Source organism: Semicossyphus pulcher, unplaced genomic scaffold (genome assembly GCF_022749685.1).
Source record: "Semicossyphus pulcher isolate SPU_LCO1_2020_fin unplaced genomic scaffold, fSemPul1.0.p SCAF_3, whole genome shotgun sequence".
In the NCBI taxonomy this organism is placed as follows: Eukaryota; Metazoa; Chordata; class Actinopteri; order Labriformes; family Labridae; genus Semicossyphus; species Semicossyphus pulcher.
The window spans coordinates 10842721-10861338 of NW_027211704.1; the positions used below are offsets into that span (position 1 = coordinate 10842721).

An 18618-nucleotide genomic window follows, 5' to 3' on the forward strand; every position below is an offset into this window, starting at 1 on the left:
CGGAAGTGACTACAGCCACGCCACTCGCTGATCTCTACTGCGCAGTCTCTGGCTCCATATGACGTCACAATCGCAAGATGGCAGCGCCTATCACAGGGGCTATTTTGGCATCACTTTTGTACAATGGGAGCACATGGAGACACGTTGTCCATCTATATATACAGTCATTGGTTTTTAACAAAAAATCTCATCCTGCTTTCTTTAACAGTCATATGTGTCACTCACTTTAAATTTCTGCCCTGGAAAATGTATACAGAGGCAGCGTGCAGTCAATCGCTTCGTCTGACACCTACCCCCCGCCAGCAGTTTCAGACATTAAAAATAACTATATAGAAATAATCAATCTTGTCGCTGATGTTCTGGTTTGCTTTTGTTGGTCATATAGAATCATCAGAATTAATTTCAGTCTCTTTCATAACTAGTGAAAAACTCCTCACAGGAGCTTTAACGTCACTTTGACTCTGCCCTCACATCCTGATGTCTTTACTACTCCTGACTTCATCTAAGGTCCACTACGTTCAGTTTATTGCATGTATGATTACATGTATGATATGTATGATAATAAGTGTGTTACATGTATGATAATAACTGTATTTCATGTATGCTAACATGAGACCATGTGACTCAGTAAGATGAGCTGCAGAGCGGAGCGTTGTTACTCTGTGATCGTCTTTCGTCTGTCAGTGTGAGGAGGAGACAATGAGAGCAGCCGCAGGTGTGACAGGTGAGAGTAACAGAGACAGTTTTCATGTATTTTAATGTGTTTTATAAATAAGACATTAATGAAACTTTGATCTGTTTGTGTTGTAGTGGCTCTGCAGCTCTTCATGCAGATGGGTGAGCGTCACATTTAACCAGCAGTGCTCTGATGTTAAATGAACCTCAGTACTGAGAGTTAAACACGTGTCTCTGTCTGTCCTCCAGCAGCAGCTTCAACCAAACTGGTGTGTTACTTCTCCAACATGTCGCGCTACAGACCAGGTGTAGGTAAATTCCTGCCTGAGAACATCGACCCGCTCCTCTGCACTCACCTGGTTTACGCCTCCGCCGTCATCAACCACGAGAACGAGCTCAGAGAGTCTGAGAGGAGCGAGAGGAGCCTGCACAGGTCCTTCACACAGCTCAAGGACAGGTAACAACAGGAAGCATGTGCACACCTGTAGTGATATACATCATAAATACACCTGTAACATACGTTTGGATTTAACCGTCCTCTGATGTTGTTGGCGTGTGTGAACAGGAACTCCAGACTGAAGACGCTTCTGTCTGTCAGAGGGAGCAGCTCAGGAGCTCAGTGAGTTCACAGTTTGACTGATTGTTTGAAGACGTGTGCTGCATTTAGACCTTTAAGAATGTGACTTCCTAAAGAGAGCAAAGGGATGCTTTTCTATAACAGCAGACATGGTTTAGTGTTTGTTAAATTAAGTTTTGTTTGTTTCTGACAGGAACACAGACTGTTATTTCTGTTCATAGTTTACTGCTAATAACAGCATCATGAAGTTTGTCTTCATCTGAACAAAGAGACATAATAAACATATAAAGTGCATCTGTTAGTGATTTGATGTCTATAGACTGACTCATGAGGCCTGTTTGAAATAATCAAACAACAATAATAACACATTGTAGTTTTTGAAGCTGCAGAGTGATGATAATTTAATATAAATAAATATAAAATATAACTCAAGTGAAACATCATCAGAGAACAGCCCGACTCTCTCTCGTCCTGCAGGTTCTCCATCATGCTGTCGTCCCCGTCTCGCCGTCAGAGGTTCATCCTGTCGTCTGTTCAGCTCCTGAGGACTCGAGGCTTCGATGGTCTGCATCTGGACTTGGACAACTCTGGACCCGAGGACGAGCAGAGGATCAGTCTGCTCTGTAAGGTACACCAACACAGACTGTGTGCGTGTGCGTGTATGTGTGTGTGTGTGTGTTTGTATGTTTGCTCAGAGTCAGTTTTCCTTATTTCGATCTTTACATCTTCATTCTTCAAATTCTCTTTAAATTCTCACAAACTGAGATTGAATCCGAAGTGTCAGCTTTTAAAGACGTAAACAGAAGATGCTTTAATTATTTTTCTTTACATTTGAATATTTTGAAGTTTGTGTCTCTTTTACAATTACTGTGTGTACATGTGCTTAATAACAGCAGGGAATATGTGTCGCTGACCTTGCACAACCTCACAAGTGGGTGACACTACAGTCCTTCACACTGAAACAGACTCATCACTGTTTCAGCTTTAAGTAACAATCTCAAAGATTTAAATGTTCATGCTTTTGAGCACCTCACACTAGAAATAATTGGTAACCATAAGTGCACTCTTCCCAATTCAACTAGATGTCTACGGCTAGCTCCCTTTGTCATGGTTCTTCAATTGTAGACTGTTTGACTTCATGTTAGCGTCGATTTTTTATCTTTTTCTTTGGATTTTCACTTATTTTTGAAGTTGTATCTGTAGTCATCGATCTTTTCTTTGTTTGTTCAGCCATAGTCATTTACTGTTTGCTCGCAATGCTTACAGAAACGGGAAGTGCGGCCACTTAGCTCCACATACCTTCTCTGGCAGACCAACCACTGCTGGGTGATGGAAGATGCGTCACTAACTCATTTCGTCCGCGAATATCACCACAGACACCCAGTCCACAGAAATACGATATACTGCAAATGAAAAGGCCTTCATCAGTGGGCCATAGGCTCAATCACCTTTGTGTTAACTCATTCAGTGATAGATAGTGACTCAACAGACATTTATTTAAATGAAAAAAGGAGATTGTTACTTTAAAAACCTGAACATGCTGAGTTGATGCTCAGTGCACACGTGAACCAGATCTCGTCACAGTTATAACACACTGAACAGGTGAATCAGGGTGATGTGATAACCTGTCATGTGTTGGTGTGTAGGAGCTGTCAGAGGCCTTTGCAGCTGAGAGTGACGGAGATACACAGCTGCTCCTCTCTGCAGCTGTGACAGCACACACAGGTCATACAGGAAATGATGTCACTGACATTTCAAAGTAAGACTCAGACTCATGTCGGCTCCTGTTTGAACATGTGTGGCGTTGTATGATCACACTTTAATATCCACTGTGTGTGTATGTGTGTGTGTTAAGGTACGTGGATTTCATCAGTGTGAAGACCTTTGACCTCCACGGTGATGAAGACGGAGTGACGGCTCACCACAGTCCTCTCTTCTCTGACAGTCATGCCAACATAGTAATAACTCTTGTCATTAACATCACCAGGGAGGTCGCCGTCCTCTAGACGTCACATTATTCATGTTTTATCATGGAAAGAAAAGTTTCCCTCCTCAGATAATCAGAGGAGTCACTGCTCTGCAGAATGTGGGAGGCTGTGTCAGATGTTTGAACTCTGACTTTTAATCAAACTGTTTAAAATGAACCTGCAGTCTTCATGATCGCTCCGTGTGTCTTGTTGGAAATGATACTCTGTTTGCAAAGACAGTTTTAATGAACTCACTCATTATGTTAATGTGTTTCCTCTGCTGCCCCCTGGTGGCCAAACACACTTAGTTATTACTGCTATAAGTTGTTCAGCAGAGCAGCAGCTCCTCTCCTTCATGTTGGGTAATAATGTAAAAGTCATCAGGAAAGGTGTGCAATGATAAATAAATAATGCCTAATAAAGTGACTTACTCCTCTGTTACCTCCTCTCCTCTCCGTCCTGTCAGGATGACGTCATAAACCTCTGGATGAAGCGAGGAGTACCAGCAGGGAAGCTGTTACTGGGTTTTCCCACTCACGCACGCTCCTTCACGCTCTCCAGCACAGCAGCAGGTCTGGGGGCCCCCGTCAGCGGCCCCGCCAGCCCGGGGCCCTTCACCCAGCAGAGCGGGGTCTGGTCTTATTATGAGGTAACAATAAGACAAAAAGTGTGAGACAGGACAAGGACCAGCTTTAGTGTCTATTCTGCCACATAAAGGTGGACTACAGGAGGCTTTTATCAGATGAACGTGTCAGTGATACCACCTCTGTCACCACATCAACTGCAGCCTCTATAAACACTAGCCACCAGCTAGCTTAGCGCTCATTATTTACTGCATATAAGTTTTTCATTCGTTTTTCTTTGCAGACTTCTGTTTTGTGTTTTTTTCCGTCACTAGCTTGAGTTTTTTGGAGCAGGAAGTGACCATATTAGGATGAGCGGGTGGAGCTTGAGAGGAATGAGGCGTCAGCAAACCTTTATTTATCATCCAATGCTAACGATAGCTTGGTTAGCAAAGTGCATCCACAGAAAGACAAGCTTTAAACAAAAAGCACTCTGATCGAACAATCAACAGTTTTAATGTCACCATGGTGACAAAACCCTCCCCTGCTTTATGGTCTCTGTGACTCTAAATGGGAGCATCATTGGCTAAATGAACATCATGCTGTGTTGAAGAAGACTTGAAACTAGAGATTGAGACCAAAAACTCATTAGGATAATGTTTACTGAGGGGATAAATCAAGAGAGAAGGAGGACCATTTTTTCATAGACTTCTATAGAATCACACTTCTTCTCCTTTAACACACATGTTCACACTGACGGTGTGTTTCAGACGTGCTCCTTCCTGAGAGGAACTTCAGCTCTGTGGGTCGAGGCTCAGAAAGTTCCCTTTGCTGTTAAAGGCAGTCAGTGGGTCGGCTTCGATGACCAGAGGAGCTACGATGCTAAGGTAGAGTAAACAGGTGTGTGTGTGTGTGTGTGTGTGTGTGTGTCTGTCTGTGTGTGGGTTTTAATTCCCCCCCCTGCTTGTCTGACAGGTGGAGTATCTGAGGAGCAGGCGACTGGGAGGAGCAGCTGTGTGGACCCTGGATATGGACGACTTCTCCGGACAGTTCTGTGAAAGTGGAAAATATCCACTGATATCGCACCTGAGACAGAAACTGAGAGAAGGTGAGGAGGCTCAACCTGAAGCCTTTTACTGTCAGGACGTTTATCCAGTTCACAGACATCATTGCTGTCTCAGTCCAGACTGTTTAAACTTCCTCGGCTCCTGATCTCGGCCTCTTCCTCTTCAATCACAAACCTGAATCTAGAGAAGCATTTCACCATCATGTGACTGAGACTGTCAGCTCCCTCATACGTTCTGGCTTTCGCTTCGTCATCATGAATAGAAATGAAAGCACTCTTTTAGTTTCTGCTGCACAGCCAACATGGCAAACATTCAGGGTGAGAGGTGTCCAGTGCTCCACATTCATTCTGATTATGAACTTTAGGTATAATTACATGTCCCACCCTGACTGTGACCTCACAGGAAAATGGCCGCATGTAAACATGATGAACTGTGAGGTGTATTTCAACGCTGTTTTTTTCCCCCAGACTGGACAACACAGGAGACACCTCCATCCTCACCTCCCTCTTCACCTCCCTCCTCCTCACCTGAGAGCACACATGTGGAGCAACTCACCACAGCAGCAGCAGACAGCAGCTGCCTCCTGAACATCACTGTGGCGTTTCCTGTCAGCAGCTTCTGCACACACAGAGCCGACGGGCTGTACGTGACATCACAGCATCCACACACTCTCTTCAGGTGTGTGCAGAGGAAGATGTACGTCACAAAGTGCCACAGCCTGGAAGTGCAGCACAGCAGCACTGTGATAGCCACACCGTCACAGGCTGTAGTTACAGTCAGCTTATTATTCGCCTCCATATTCCACATGTTAGGTGTGTGGAGTGTCAGCTGATTCTTCTTTACATGGAAGCCAGGTAAAGGTGCTGCTTCAAACATGAAGACCGCAGAGCTTTAAGACCTCAGAGTTTCAAGACCTCAGAGCTTCAAGACCACAGAGCTTCAAGACCGCAGAGCTTTAAGAACACAGAGCTCCAAGACTGCAGAGCTTTGAGACCTCAGAGCTTTAAGACCACAGAGCTTCAAGACCACAGAGCTTTAAGACCACAGAGCTTCAAGACCTCAGAGCTTTAAGACCACAGAGCTTTAAGACCTCAGAGCTTTAAGTGTCATTTTGACAGCACAGGGTCAGGATCAGGTGATCAGGACCTAAAGGTGTTTTACTGTCAGCTGTTTTACATGCTTGCTCGTTTCTACAGTTGGATCAGTTACCTACATTAAATATTTGTGTTACAATCCTGAAAACTAGAAAGAAATAATCACAAGAAGGATGTTTGGTTTGTTTTTATGATATTTCTTTATGTTTTGTGTAAAGTCCTCTAATGTGAAATGTTGTGGTGTCCCTTTATCCCTTCATCTTTCAGAATCGTCATGCTTCTCTTTCCCTCCTTAAATGATTTATTGTTAAAAAATAAAGATAAAAGGAATAAATAAGGTTTATCTGTCATATGTTATAGAAACTATAGAAATGACTTTCTGTAAATAAAGTTCAAAGAAATCAGTGATGATTAAACATTTATCAGTGTAAAGAAGTTATTTTGTAATAAAGGAAAAACTCCTCTGCTATAAGAACAATATGGGGTTTATGTGGGGGGATTTTTCTGGGGCACTTGTGGAACTTAAACTAATTTAGATAAAATGTCTCAAATAGAGGCTTTGGACTAAAGATATAAAATATAAATCCCTGCTAAGACCCTTTGAATGTGACTCGCACACTAATCAAATCTAACTTGGAAAAGGTGGACGTTTCTTTTAACGTTTAGCGCTTTAATAAACACCCAGAAAAATCGAAATGCTTTCCGGGAAATGTAGTTAAATTTGAACGAAAGTGTCCACATAGAATGGTCTACGAGACACCGTGTACTGCATTACCCATAATTCCTTCATCCACACTTCCTGGCTCGGTTACACGTAGTGTCGTCGCTGTGTTGTTGAGCTTTAGTCTACAAATATAACTACGAACAAATACTTTTAGAATATCAATGTTTAAAACCACGATTATTAATCACTTCCGGTAATTTAACTCGCTATAATGAAGCCACAGGGGCGCTGTGTTCAGCCACTTATGTAGGCTCAGCTAGGTTAGCAAGCTAGTTAGCTGAGACTTGTGTTGTTTACATTTTAATACCAGGATGTATACTTTATTATCGGGCTTGTATAAGTACATGTTCCAGAAGGACGAATACTGCGTCCTGATCCTGGGACTCGACAACGCTGGAAAAACGGTGAGTTGTGTTTCAGCTCGCCTCATTTACATTTATTTCAACAGGTTTAAATCGTTCGTTCACACAGTCAGTGTTGTGGTTTTTCTGCGTCTGGTTGCTGTCAGCCCTGTCTCTTTCAGATGTATGTCCGTCTGTTTTTACCAGTAAGTTCTCTGAGTGTGACAATAATGCGGCAAAGTGAGCTGTTTTCAGATAAAACCACATCAGGCCAGCCTCTGCTGCGCTTCTGTTGCTCCTCTGTTTGTGTAATTACGGCCCCTATGCTTTGAGAGGTCAAATGATTTACCGTAATATATAGTCTATTGGGCAGCTGGATACCTTGTGTGTAATGTCTCACACACTTTAACTTTAAAATGACTGGACGGGCTTTTTACAGGCCAGTGACAGCGTCACGTCAGATTTATTCCTTTATTTTGTAAGAACTTTTAATTTATTAAATCCTGTCAGGATGTAAAGAGAACAAAAAATGTGAAAAAAATGCCTCTGATATATATCGCATATCATGTAACAGCTTCCCTGTCTGTATATGTGTGTTAGCCTGCCCTGTCATGTTAATCATTTAAATGTGGCACTTTGATTTTCAGACGTTTCTGGAACAGACAAAAACAAAGTTCAGTAAGAACTACAAGGGGATGAATTTATCAAAGATCACAACCACAGTCGGCCTGAACAGTGAGTGCATGTTTTCACTGGTGTGTATTATCCAGATTATTGGACTGTCTTAACTTTGTGGGATTATATATCTGTAATCTTACTGTTGATTATCTGATGCTGCTTGTCCTTAAGAGCAGGTGTTTATCACTCTAACATCTCTCCCTGATGTCTGACTTCCTTCACAGTCGGTACGATCGATGTGGGCAAAGCTCGTCTCATGTTCTGGGATCTGGGGGGTCAGGAGGAGCTCCAGTCTCTGTGGGATAAAGTGAGTTACAAATGAACATCGGGGGGAGCTTGACACTGACGGACACATTGCTCTGTATTTTGAACCTTTATTCGTGCAGATGATCTGACTGTGACACGGGGTCTCTTTGTCGACAGACAGGACAGCCAGCACTCAAACTGTAAAGACGAGAAGTAGGAATACTGACCTCAGTACAGCTTGTTCTGGTTTAACTGGTGTTACACTGTGCTCCAGCACAAACCCATAACATTGAGCTTGTACGAGCCTTAATGTGCATCATGCCTAAGTTTATTATTATTTGTTTATGGTTTAATCACACCTGGCTGTGGTTCCACCTGTATTTACCCGTTAAGGTGTGTGGCAGGATTCAGACAAAGCAGGTGAGTCGGGCTCTGATCTTTTCTGTTGACCGTCACTTCATGTTTAGCTTTTTGTATCAGAATATTTTGTCTTTTTAAGCTAATAATCAGTTAAACTCATGTGGAAGGATGCGTTACAGTAAAGAGCCCTTAGTCTCTCAGCTGCATATAATCATAGTCTCTACAGAGACACAGACGGGGCAGACGAGCCTGATAAGAGTGCAGAAAGAAAGAAAGAATGTCCCCCCCCCCAGCAGTTGTGGAAGGAGTAGAATGTGATGCGGGTTGTTTCTTTCCAGTAGAGCTGCTCTGATGTGTGTGTTCTTCCTGTTTGTGTTCAGTACTACGCTGAGTCTCATGGAGTCATCTATGTGATCGACTCGACTGACGAGGAGCGTCTGTCGGAGTCTAAGGAGGCCTTCGGTGAGTCTCTGAACGCTCTGTGATGTTAAAAAACCAGGTCACAATTATCCAGGTGTCACCCAGCCGTTCTACTGAAACATGATGGAATATATAGAAGTAAGATGTTTGCACAAAACAGAGACTGTGGGTATTATATCACTAACTGTGGAGGTGCATTATATCAACTAAATTACCTGTATGAACAGAAGGAGTGACACAGCAGATTCTGCACCAGAGCTGATATTATGTTTATACAATACAATATAACTGTGAACATATCCTTTGAAGATGCATGAGTGCTGTCTGTTGACTGAGTCATCTGTGTTGTCATGCAGAGAAGATGATCAGCAGCGAGGTGCTAGAAGGTGTCCCTCTCCTGGTGCTCGCCAACAAGCAGGACGTCCCGGTAACGCATCATCACAGACGTGTGCTTTCAAATATACATGATTACAGAGTTGAACCTTCGAGTAACATCATGTCTCTCTGTCTCCTCTCAGGACTGTCTGTCAGTGCCCGACATTAAAACAGCCTTCAGTGACTCCGCCCCCAAGATCGGAAAGAGGGACTGTTTGGTGCAGCCGTGCACGGCGCTCACAGGGTGAGACAGTTGCAGCTTCCTGTCAGATGTTATCATGTCAGATCAGATCATCAGGAGCACGTCCTCTGAGAGGCTCCAGATGTTTCATCTCTGGAGTAGAAGCTAATTGCAGTATTTGTTGTTACTGGATGGATTCCATTATGTTTAACAGGTTATAGTTGTTTTAGTTTATTTCAGTCTGTTTTTAAGGTATAAGAAGTAGGATTTTCCTAGAAAAATAAAATATAGACTTTTACAAATATAATATAATATAAATCATCACTTATGGTGATGATCAGTCAGTAAATGCCAGTAAATGTGTGTTAGTGAGTGTGTGTGCAGACCCTTCCCTCTGCATCTATTCTGTTGTTTTGCACGGGACGTTTTCAGGAGGGGCGCTGTTGTGGTTCCCTGAGCCAATCACAGCGTATAGGTGAGTGTGGGAGTGGTTCATATTAGCAACTGGGCCCCATTCAGACCGGCGAACATGGCAAAAGAGCGATGCAGAGTTGGCCTTCTTTTATTTTGGACAGGTAGGTGCCTCAAAGCGGGTAGGCGACGCTAACCGGCGGTCAGCATGCTAGAGCAAAGCTAACCGTGATGCTGTCGGTGTTAGCTCAGCGGGGTGGGCGTGTTCTCGCACAAGAGAGTGAGAGTGAGCTTCTGGTGACGGAAGAGCCCAGAAGGAGGGGCCCAGTTTGAACGTGTTGTTGACAAAATGCAAGGAAAAATCCTACTTATTATACCTTTAACAACCGCCCCTCCAAAATAAAACAGACGTTATATATAATTACAAATAAAGTACACTGAGGGATCAAATGGAAAAGAAGTGTGGGCGACTGTTTCCTCCGCTTTAATGCAGGTTTCTTTATTCTCCATTGTTTGATTCTAAGTTGAGTTTCATGAGCGAATCTGCAGGAGAACCGGACATTAACGCGAGTTTCTGTCGTGTTTGCTGCAGGGACGGAGTGAACGAGGGCATCGAGTGGATGGTGAAGTGTGTGGTCAGGAACATTCACAGACCCCCCCGACAGAAGGACATCACATAGGAAGTGACTGTGACCACTTCCTGTCGGACTGTGAGGACATGACGTGTGAAGGCCGATTCCTCTCCTGCTGTCTGCTGTCAGAGCTTATCACACACACAGACTTAACCGTGTGTGTGCCGTGCTGGATGTTTTTGTGTTCACCTGTCTCACCTGCCTCCTGTGTGATCAGTCTGTGATGGAGCTACTCTGGCTGACACCGTGACCCCGCAGAGACATCTCTCCTCACAGGAAGTCAAACTGGAGTATAGTTTGTTTGAAGTTCTTCACAGTAAAGTTGATCTGAAATGTGAATTCTCCTCACGTTTTGTGTTAATATCCCATCATGGCAGCTCAGCTGGAGCTGGTGATCGATCAGGTCATGACAGTTTATAAGAACAGAGCTGCAGCTGCTTGAGCTCAGGTGGTTCAGAGTAACAACGACTTCTCCTCAAAGGAAACGTGTGCTGACTGTGATTGTAATGACTGAGATTTAAAGGTGAGGGTTGGAATGTAGATCAGCGGGTGAATCGAAAGCTTTGGCTTCATCCTCAGCTTCCTCTTCACCACGACAGTCTGTCAGACAGCAAAGACACCTGAGAGGATGCCCAGATTTGTTCACTATAGCTTCTATAAAGAAGTAGTTCAGACTATGTGGGAATCATAATTAAAATACACGTGATATAAAGTAACAACATTCCAGCTAAAATTGCTCCTTAAATTTCCCTCAAGCTCCTGAGAGGAGATTTGACCTGGATATGAAACAGACTGAATGACTCCTGTTTCCTCTGTGTGAGCTACAAACGGACCATCAGGGAGCAGACACCTGATGTCTGCCATCTGATGGGAAAATGTTACAGAGGAGAAGTAGGCTCATTTTCTATTTAATCACACTTCTATTTTAAACCAGTGGAGTCGCCCCATGCTGGACATTAGACCTGTAAATAACATAAGATAAGCTTTATTGATCCCCCAAAGGGGAAATCAACTCGTTACAGCAGCGCACAAAACAGGCAAATTGAATAAAGCACTCAAGTAATAAAGAAGACGCAAAGTAAGTGGCAATAAAAAAATGAAAAGTTATGACTATATAAATGGAAGCAGTAACAATATAATTAAATTATTCTCACTATGTACACATTTTTCCTTGTCGAAAGAAGCAGGGGTTATTTACAGTCTGCTCCTAAAGGAGCTGCTTAAGGCCCCCACAGTCTAATGCAGGGGGTGAGAGGGGTTGTTCATGATAGATGTCAGTTTTGATAACATCCTCCTCTCACCCACCTCCTCTATGGAAACCCAGGGGACAGTCCAGGACAGAAGTGGCCCTCATGACCAGCTTGTTCAGTCTCTTTCTGTCCCTCTCTGTGCTCCCTCCTCCCCAGCAGACGCCACCACAGTATCATAACATGTTCGTAACAGAGTCCTGCATTCTCCAAAGTACCTCAGTCTCCTCAGCAGGTACAGATGACTTTGGCCCCTCTTGTACTAGGACGTCTGGGTTGTGTGACCAGTCCAGTTTATTGCTGAGGTGAACACCCTGGTATTTGTAGGTCTCCACCCTCTCACAGTCCAATCCCTACATGTTCACCTGTGCAGGGCACAGACTCATCCTTACAACGTTACCAGTACACAGCTGTTAAATGACAATAACATGTTAATATGTGTTTGTTACACTGGTGTCAGAGGGTGCTCCAGTTACGAAGCAGCATGCTGTCAGAACATCCCTAATGAAATAAATGTGTGCTGTGGCTCCTTCTCACTAAAATATTAGCAACAGAAACCAGAAGAGAGCGAGGCGGTATTTAATCTGGAAGAAGAAGAAAGTCTTCTTCTGTGGTCTGATGCTGAGAGGACAGACAGGCTGCAGGAGGAGGTCCGGAGACTGATACTTCATCCTGATGAACATCTCAGCCTGCACTATTCTTCAGACTGAGGAGGAAACACCTTCACTGCAGCTCAGAGTCCCTCAGCTCTGTGGAGAGGAGGATTTTACAGGAGGTTCATAAACAATCTACATGTTCCTGTGTGGGCAGCAGAGGGCGCTGTGGTGTTAACGCAGTCTGATACAACCTCAGCTTCATCAGGGTTAAATGTTTTTGAAACCATTCTTTACTCCAGCATTAGTACAAATACTTATAATATTATTATACTAGTGTAAATAAGACTGTGGCAAAAGTATACGTACTGATTCTTGTGCTTCACCTTCATCCATGCGGCTCCAAGTTCTCCCTGTCGTTCACAGACATCACAGTCACGAGACTCCTCTTCTCCACACTCCAGTTTCCCTCTCTGTCTGTCTTCACGTCTTTTACCTCCTTTTCTTCATGTTAGTCATTGTTATGTTTGTCTCTCTCCCTGTACGTGTGCACCAGGTGCACGATGGAAAATACTCTCAACAGGAAGCTCGTAGTCGTCTGGAAGCAGTGTCCCTGAGAGAGACCCAATCTGTGTCATCAGGTGTGAGAGGAGGTCAGACTGCAGTGTGTTTACAGTCTAACCTGCTTGTTGTACACAGACTTTCACACTGACACTTTACACCACACACACTGTTCCATTACATTAGAGGAATAATACACTTATTATTATCAGTCCTCCCTGTGAACCAGGACCAAATGTTGACAAACACTGACCTCTTATATTTTACTCCAGGTGCTCCACTGTGCCATGGCTTTTATTTCAGGCTTATCAACACACACACACACACACACACACACACACAGAGATAGAGAGAGACACAGAGAGACACAGACAGAGAGAGAGAGAGAGAGAGAGAGAGAAAGCGTCTAATGGGATAGGTTTGTTTTGCTGAGGACCAGCGTCTTAAAAAAAACACCTCACAGATGTTTTATGCCGTTAAACTGTATTTTTACTTCATGGATCCTCCCTCTGATCAGGGTCAGAGCAGAGATTTCACAATCCTACTCCGAAGTCACAAACAGTTTGGTCAGAATAAAAAACAATGATTGGATTATCTGATCTAAAATCAGAATCGTTTTTACTTTGAACAACTGATTTCTAAGATGTGATCCAGTGTGTTGGCTGTAATCTGACCAGGTTACTGTTAAACAGCTGACCTTACGCTCACACTGAGTTTGTTTAAAACAACAACAGTAATCTTCCTCCTCACAGTGACGCTCTGACATCACTCTCTGTGTTAAGTTTTACTTCATCTCTGGGTTTCGTTTCTTCGCTCTACTTTGAAGTGGGCATAGTCAGATGGAAACAGATGATGTCACATGTTTCTTTGAACCAATCAGGGCAACAGCTTCTTGTCTCTGGAGTTTGATATTGAAGATCAGATAAACATCCACGACAGACATAATCCGACAGACCCTCCCTTACTGACTCCATCAGTCCTACACACAGCAGATAAGAGCTGCTATTAAATGCCCTAAATCATGTGCAGTGTAATAAAGCACCGTGAACCGTGAATAAAAATGTCTGTCTGTTCCGCAGTAAGATTAATAGATTCCGTACAGTTACTTACGTGCTCAGCTCTGTCTCTGTGTTGACAAGTCAAATACTGTTTAGTGTCCTCCAACAGAGATGGACCTTTGTACGGTGGCCCTGAGAGCTCAACGCACAGCAACTTCAGAAAACACATGCAAATACACTAAACACACGCAAATAAAGAAAACATTTTCATCAATTGGACAACACATGCGCAGCATTTAGAAAACTAGCAGCAAATAGAAAAACGCTACGAATAGAAAAATATTGGCTGCATTTTTCTATTTGCTGCTCGTTTTTCTAAATGCTGCGCATGTGCTGTCAAACTGATGAAGATCTTTTCTTAATTTGCGTGTGTTTTGTGTATTTGCATGTGTTTTCTAAGTTGCTGTGCGTTGAGCTCTTACCTACCGCATATTTGAATGTGTTTTGTTAAGTTGCTGTGCGTTGAGCTCTCAGGGCCACCTTACCTGTGTTCAAGAGGAAAATTATTTTTTTAACCAGACGTTACCTCGTTGTCTTCAAACACACCAGTCTCCTTGATAAAAAACTGTGATTTAAGCCCACAGAACACTGTAGCTGCTGCTCTGCTGCCTCCATCGTGTGTTTGTTTGTTATTCTATTATTTAGTTTTTTTAACTGGTTAGTTCACATCCGACACAATATTAACGTAACGCATAGTACCACAAACAAACCGACTGATCGAGGCAGCAGAGGTTCTGTGAGGTTAAATGAGTGTTTTTATGAATGGAGTCTGGCTCAGTGTTAATCATGTTCTGTACTCCTGATAGTTTCCCTGTGAACGGTCTGTTGAAGAGTTGCAGCTGGTTGCAGTGTGCAGAAACCTGTGCAGCAGGTTGGATTTTATGTCCTCATGTTGAACATGTTGAACTTTTAATAGAATAATTAAATTAATTCTTTGAAAAGCAGGACAATAAGCCAGCATACTTTACATCGGTGAGTTCACATACATTCTAATTCATGTTGATTAAACTGAATTGTGTTAGTTTAAAAAAAAAAAATCCAATAACTTACGGCGTCTTATTTGAGTGCTCTCTGCAGTGGTGGTGGAAAATCTAAAAATGATGACTTTGACACAGATTTGTCTTTCGATTTTTTTTATCATAATTATAAAAGACTTTTGCAAAGGCGTCAGAGCAGCACAGAGACGCAACGTTTCTTCTTTTAATTCGGTAACCGCCCAAACACGCGTGAGACGGGCTGAATGAATGAGGAAGTCGAATGAGGGTTTTTTATTCTTAAGGGAGGAGACGGAGCGAAACTCTGAGTTTCCTGAAGAAAACCTGCTCCCGACCAGGTCACAGACACAGTTACCATAGTAACCAACTCAGAGTTCCTCTCTTTCTGAAACGGCAAACTCGAGGTTTACCTCATTTCAGGGTTAACAAACTGGGTTTTCACTAAACTTGCTTTGTGAAACGGACCCCTGATAGTTTCCCTGTAAACGGTCTGTTGAAAAGTTGCAGCTGGTTGCAGTGTGCAGAAACCTGTGCAGCAGGTTGGATTTTATGTCCTCATGTTGAACATGTTGAACTTTAAATAGAATAATTAACTGAATTCTTTGAAAAGCAGGACAATTAGCCAGCATACTTCACATTGGCGAGTTCACGGGCGTCACAGTTTATTAAACCTTTTATCTCTGAATATTTCAAAGTCACGACATGAAAGTCTTCAGAGCTCCATGAGGGGGAGGAGAATCGGTGTAGGAGGTGGATTTTGGACACTGTGGTGTATCTGCTTCCTGTCACACTGAGTCCCACAGACAGACACACAGATATCAGAAGGATTTTGAAGAACACTTAAAGAAACTTTGTAAAAATGTAAAGTTTTCCTGAAGTGCTCGGAGGAGTTCTGGAGTCATCACAAAACTCGTGTTTGAAGTGCTAACTATGCGTGTGTCCTCAGACTGCAGGAAAGAAGCTGCTAGCCTTAAATAATAAGTTCTATCACATGTTGTGTTTCATGTACGTGAATGTGAGAACCTTCATGAACATCAATAACATTCATGACACTGCCGTCAGCATGTTGATCCTCTATAGAGTGTTTTCCCTGAGGGAGGCTCCTTCTTTAATTCTTGGCAGCGGGATCGTCGTCTATTCACGGCTGCAGCGTGACGATGCTCTGAGCGACCCTCTGACCAGGGGCTTCAGCAGTTAGTGATGAAAGACTTCCAGCCAGCACTTCCTGTTCCATGTGCTGCCTTTTTTTACTGTCCGACAGAAACGTGTTGAGAGACGACGTCTAAGAACAGACTGTTAGCTATTAGCATGCTAATGTCTGTTTATAGAGGTTAATAAGAAGATAAATCATTCTCAGATGAAGCTGATGGAGCAGGGGTGTTGTTACAGTGGATAGAGCTTCTCCCATTTTGCTCTCCACGTGGACTGTTTTACCTGCATGCAACCAAAGCCTGCTGATATGTGATTGGTCAACACTATTGGACTACAAACAAAAACCAGAGCCCTTCCGGAGCAACATCCAGTTCCATGTCTACAGAGTCTCAGCTGAAAATCCCTGCACCTTTAATGCGCTCTCAGTTGGGTTTTTTTCAGAGGAAAAACACGCTGTTGAATATTGTCTTTCTTTGAGCTCTGTTTTTGGTCTCCACCTCCTGAGGGGAACATCGGTCTCTTCAGTTCAGCTGCTCGTGGGTGTGTGTAAACAGGAAGTTGCTCTATCAGGAAACAGCTGTGGGCTGATTAAAGCAGAGAGACTGAACACAAGCTAGAATTCACTTTAAAGTTGATGATAGTGAAGTCAAAACAACGAGCTGAAAGCAGCTAAAACCACACGGGCTGTTAGATTGAACACATTTGTGTTGTGAAGTCGAATGAATGAAACTTTTTTGTCCCTGTTTTCTTCCTTCAGGTGTGTTCTTTGGAATTTCTGGACCGCAATTTGTGAAAGTGGAGAACCAGTTTAACTAAATGTTCTTCCTGGAACATTTTGAGCACATTCCTCTGAGACAGCTGAACGAGGAATAAAATAGAGGTTTACTTTACCTGTGTAATTAATCCCTCTGATTTAACCTGGTGAATGGTCTGCGGCGTCGCTTTGATGTTTTTAACTTCCGAAGCTGAGGCCGTTTGATGAGTCAGGACTCAAACTGTATGTAGGACAGCAGGCAGTGCGTCACTCAGCAGGTTTCCTTCACTTCTTATCATCGATGGCACAAACTGAAGGCAGCTTTCCTTCAGTGTTTGTCATTCTTCTTGTTAACTATTAGGTGCGGTTCTTTTATTCTGAAAAGTCAAACAAAGTTTAAATACATAAACTGTAAAAGGACTGGAGGCGAGTTCACATCATGTTTCACAAATTGCTCTGATACCTGTTCAACTCTCCTCTGATGTCACATGGACACAATCAGCTCAAAAACAAAATGTTGAACTACTCCTTTATTGAGTCAGCTGACTGCATGTGTCACTGTGAACATCTTTTACAGCGTGCAGTCGCTCATAAATGTCTCTAAGCTTTAATGTGTTTGATCCTAAATGTGTTTTTATAACAGGGTATCGGACAAAGAATCACCATTTCAGCACTTCTAACAGGAAGCTAGCTTACACCTAGCTAAGAGGAAGTGGTTGGACGTTATAAGCATTAGCTGTGGGGCTAGCTTAGAGGTTATAAAACATGCTGTTTGTCTCTATCAGCTGCTCATTCATCTCAAGCTGTGTCATGATGCTGACACGTCAGATGTCCTACATTTACCACACTTACACCTTGAACACAGCACTGGGACTTTATACGAGCATGTTAGCGTCACACCCAGAGATATTACAGTTAAATGTCTGCTGTGTAAAAATGATTCAGTTTGATCTGTAAAGGTGCTTCAATTAACAGGTGCAGACGGTTCTCCGAGGCTGCTAACAGGCAGCATAAATTCAACATGTTTGTCTCCAAGAAAATATCAGAGGCTCATTACAGCAGGTCATAGATTATATCTGACAGTTCATCACCTCCTCTGTACAGAGTAATTTATTAAGTATTTATTAACAATATTATTTAGTAGTGTGTGATTCTTGTTCACTGTTACATTGTGACTCTCTCCCAGAACCTGGAGTGAACCTCTCACATAGACACCATCAGGAAAAAGGCCCAGCAGAGGTTAAATTTTAACCTGCCTCAGGGTTACACCTGCTGATTGTGTGTCATCCAGTCTGTTCTCTGCATGTCCATCTCTGTTTGGTTTGGATCTGCTACCAAACAGGACAGAAACAGACTGCAATGGACAGTCAGGTCTGCAGAGAGGATCATTGGAACCAACCTGCCCTCCATCCGAGACTTATACCAGTCCAGGGTCAGGAAACAGGCAGGTAACATCACTGCAGACCCCTCACACCCCGGACACAAAGTGAAGCCAAATTCCCCGTATGTGTCCACTGCCAACATATTTGGCCATTTAAAGTAATTCTGATTGTTAAGGTTCACAAGGGGCTATTTTTAAGACGGCTCCTCTTTTTGTCCCTCTTTTTTCTCACGTTTTGTTGTCTAAATTATTAAAAGTGTTTGAATGTCTCCAGTAGATGTGTACAGCCTGCAGCAGTGAAACAGGCTGTAAAGGCTGCAACATAATCCTTGATGGATCAAAGTGCGTCCTCTAAAAGTTCAAAAGGTTCAGATTGTTATTCTTAGTGTCTGACAACATTACAGAAAGGACCCCTACAGAGATAGACCTTTTTTTCCCCAGAAGCAGACATTGCTCTCTTCAAACACACCAGACTCCATTGATTAAAACATTGATTTAACCTCACAGAAGCTGCTGGCACCGAACACACACACACACACACACACACATACAAACCACACATAGGC

The 18618-nt window shown here is 43.0% G+C and overlaps 2 protein-coding genes across 2 annotated transcripts; both read left to right on the top strand.

Moving 5' to 3' along the window:
• Positions 1–699: 699 nt before the first annotated feature.
• Positions 700–5681, top strand: LOC138606015 (chitinase-3-like protein 1). Its single transcript, XM_069678475.1, has 11 exons — positions 700–724; positions 811–837; positions 925–1132; positions 1241–1294; positions 1730–1880; positions 2899–3011; positions 3108–3210; positions 3686–3868; positions 4553–4669; positions 4758–4890; positions 5317–5681. Exons 1-11 carry the CDS (start codon positions 700–702, stop codon positions 5679–5681), a joined length of 1479 nt encoding a protein of 492 aa, XP_069534576.1.
• A 1066-nt stretch (positions 5682–6747) lies between these two features.
• arfrp1 (ADP-ribosylation factor related protein 1) lies at positions 6748–10668 on the top strand. Its single transcript, XM_069678083.1, has 7 exons — positions 6748–7071; positions 7656–7743; positions 7911–7993; positions 8673–8754; positions 9069–9139; positions 9231–9331; positions 10272–10668. The coding sequence occupies exons 1-7, from the start codon at positions 6979–6981 to the stop codon at positions 10357–10359; spliced, it is 606 nt and encodes a 201-aa protein (XP_069534184.1). The 5' UTR covers positions 6748–6978; the 3' UTR covers positions 10360–10668.
• Positions 10669–18618: the final 7950 nt, after the last annotated feature.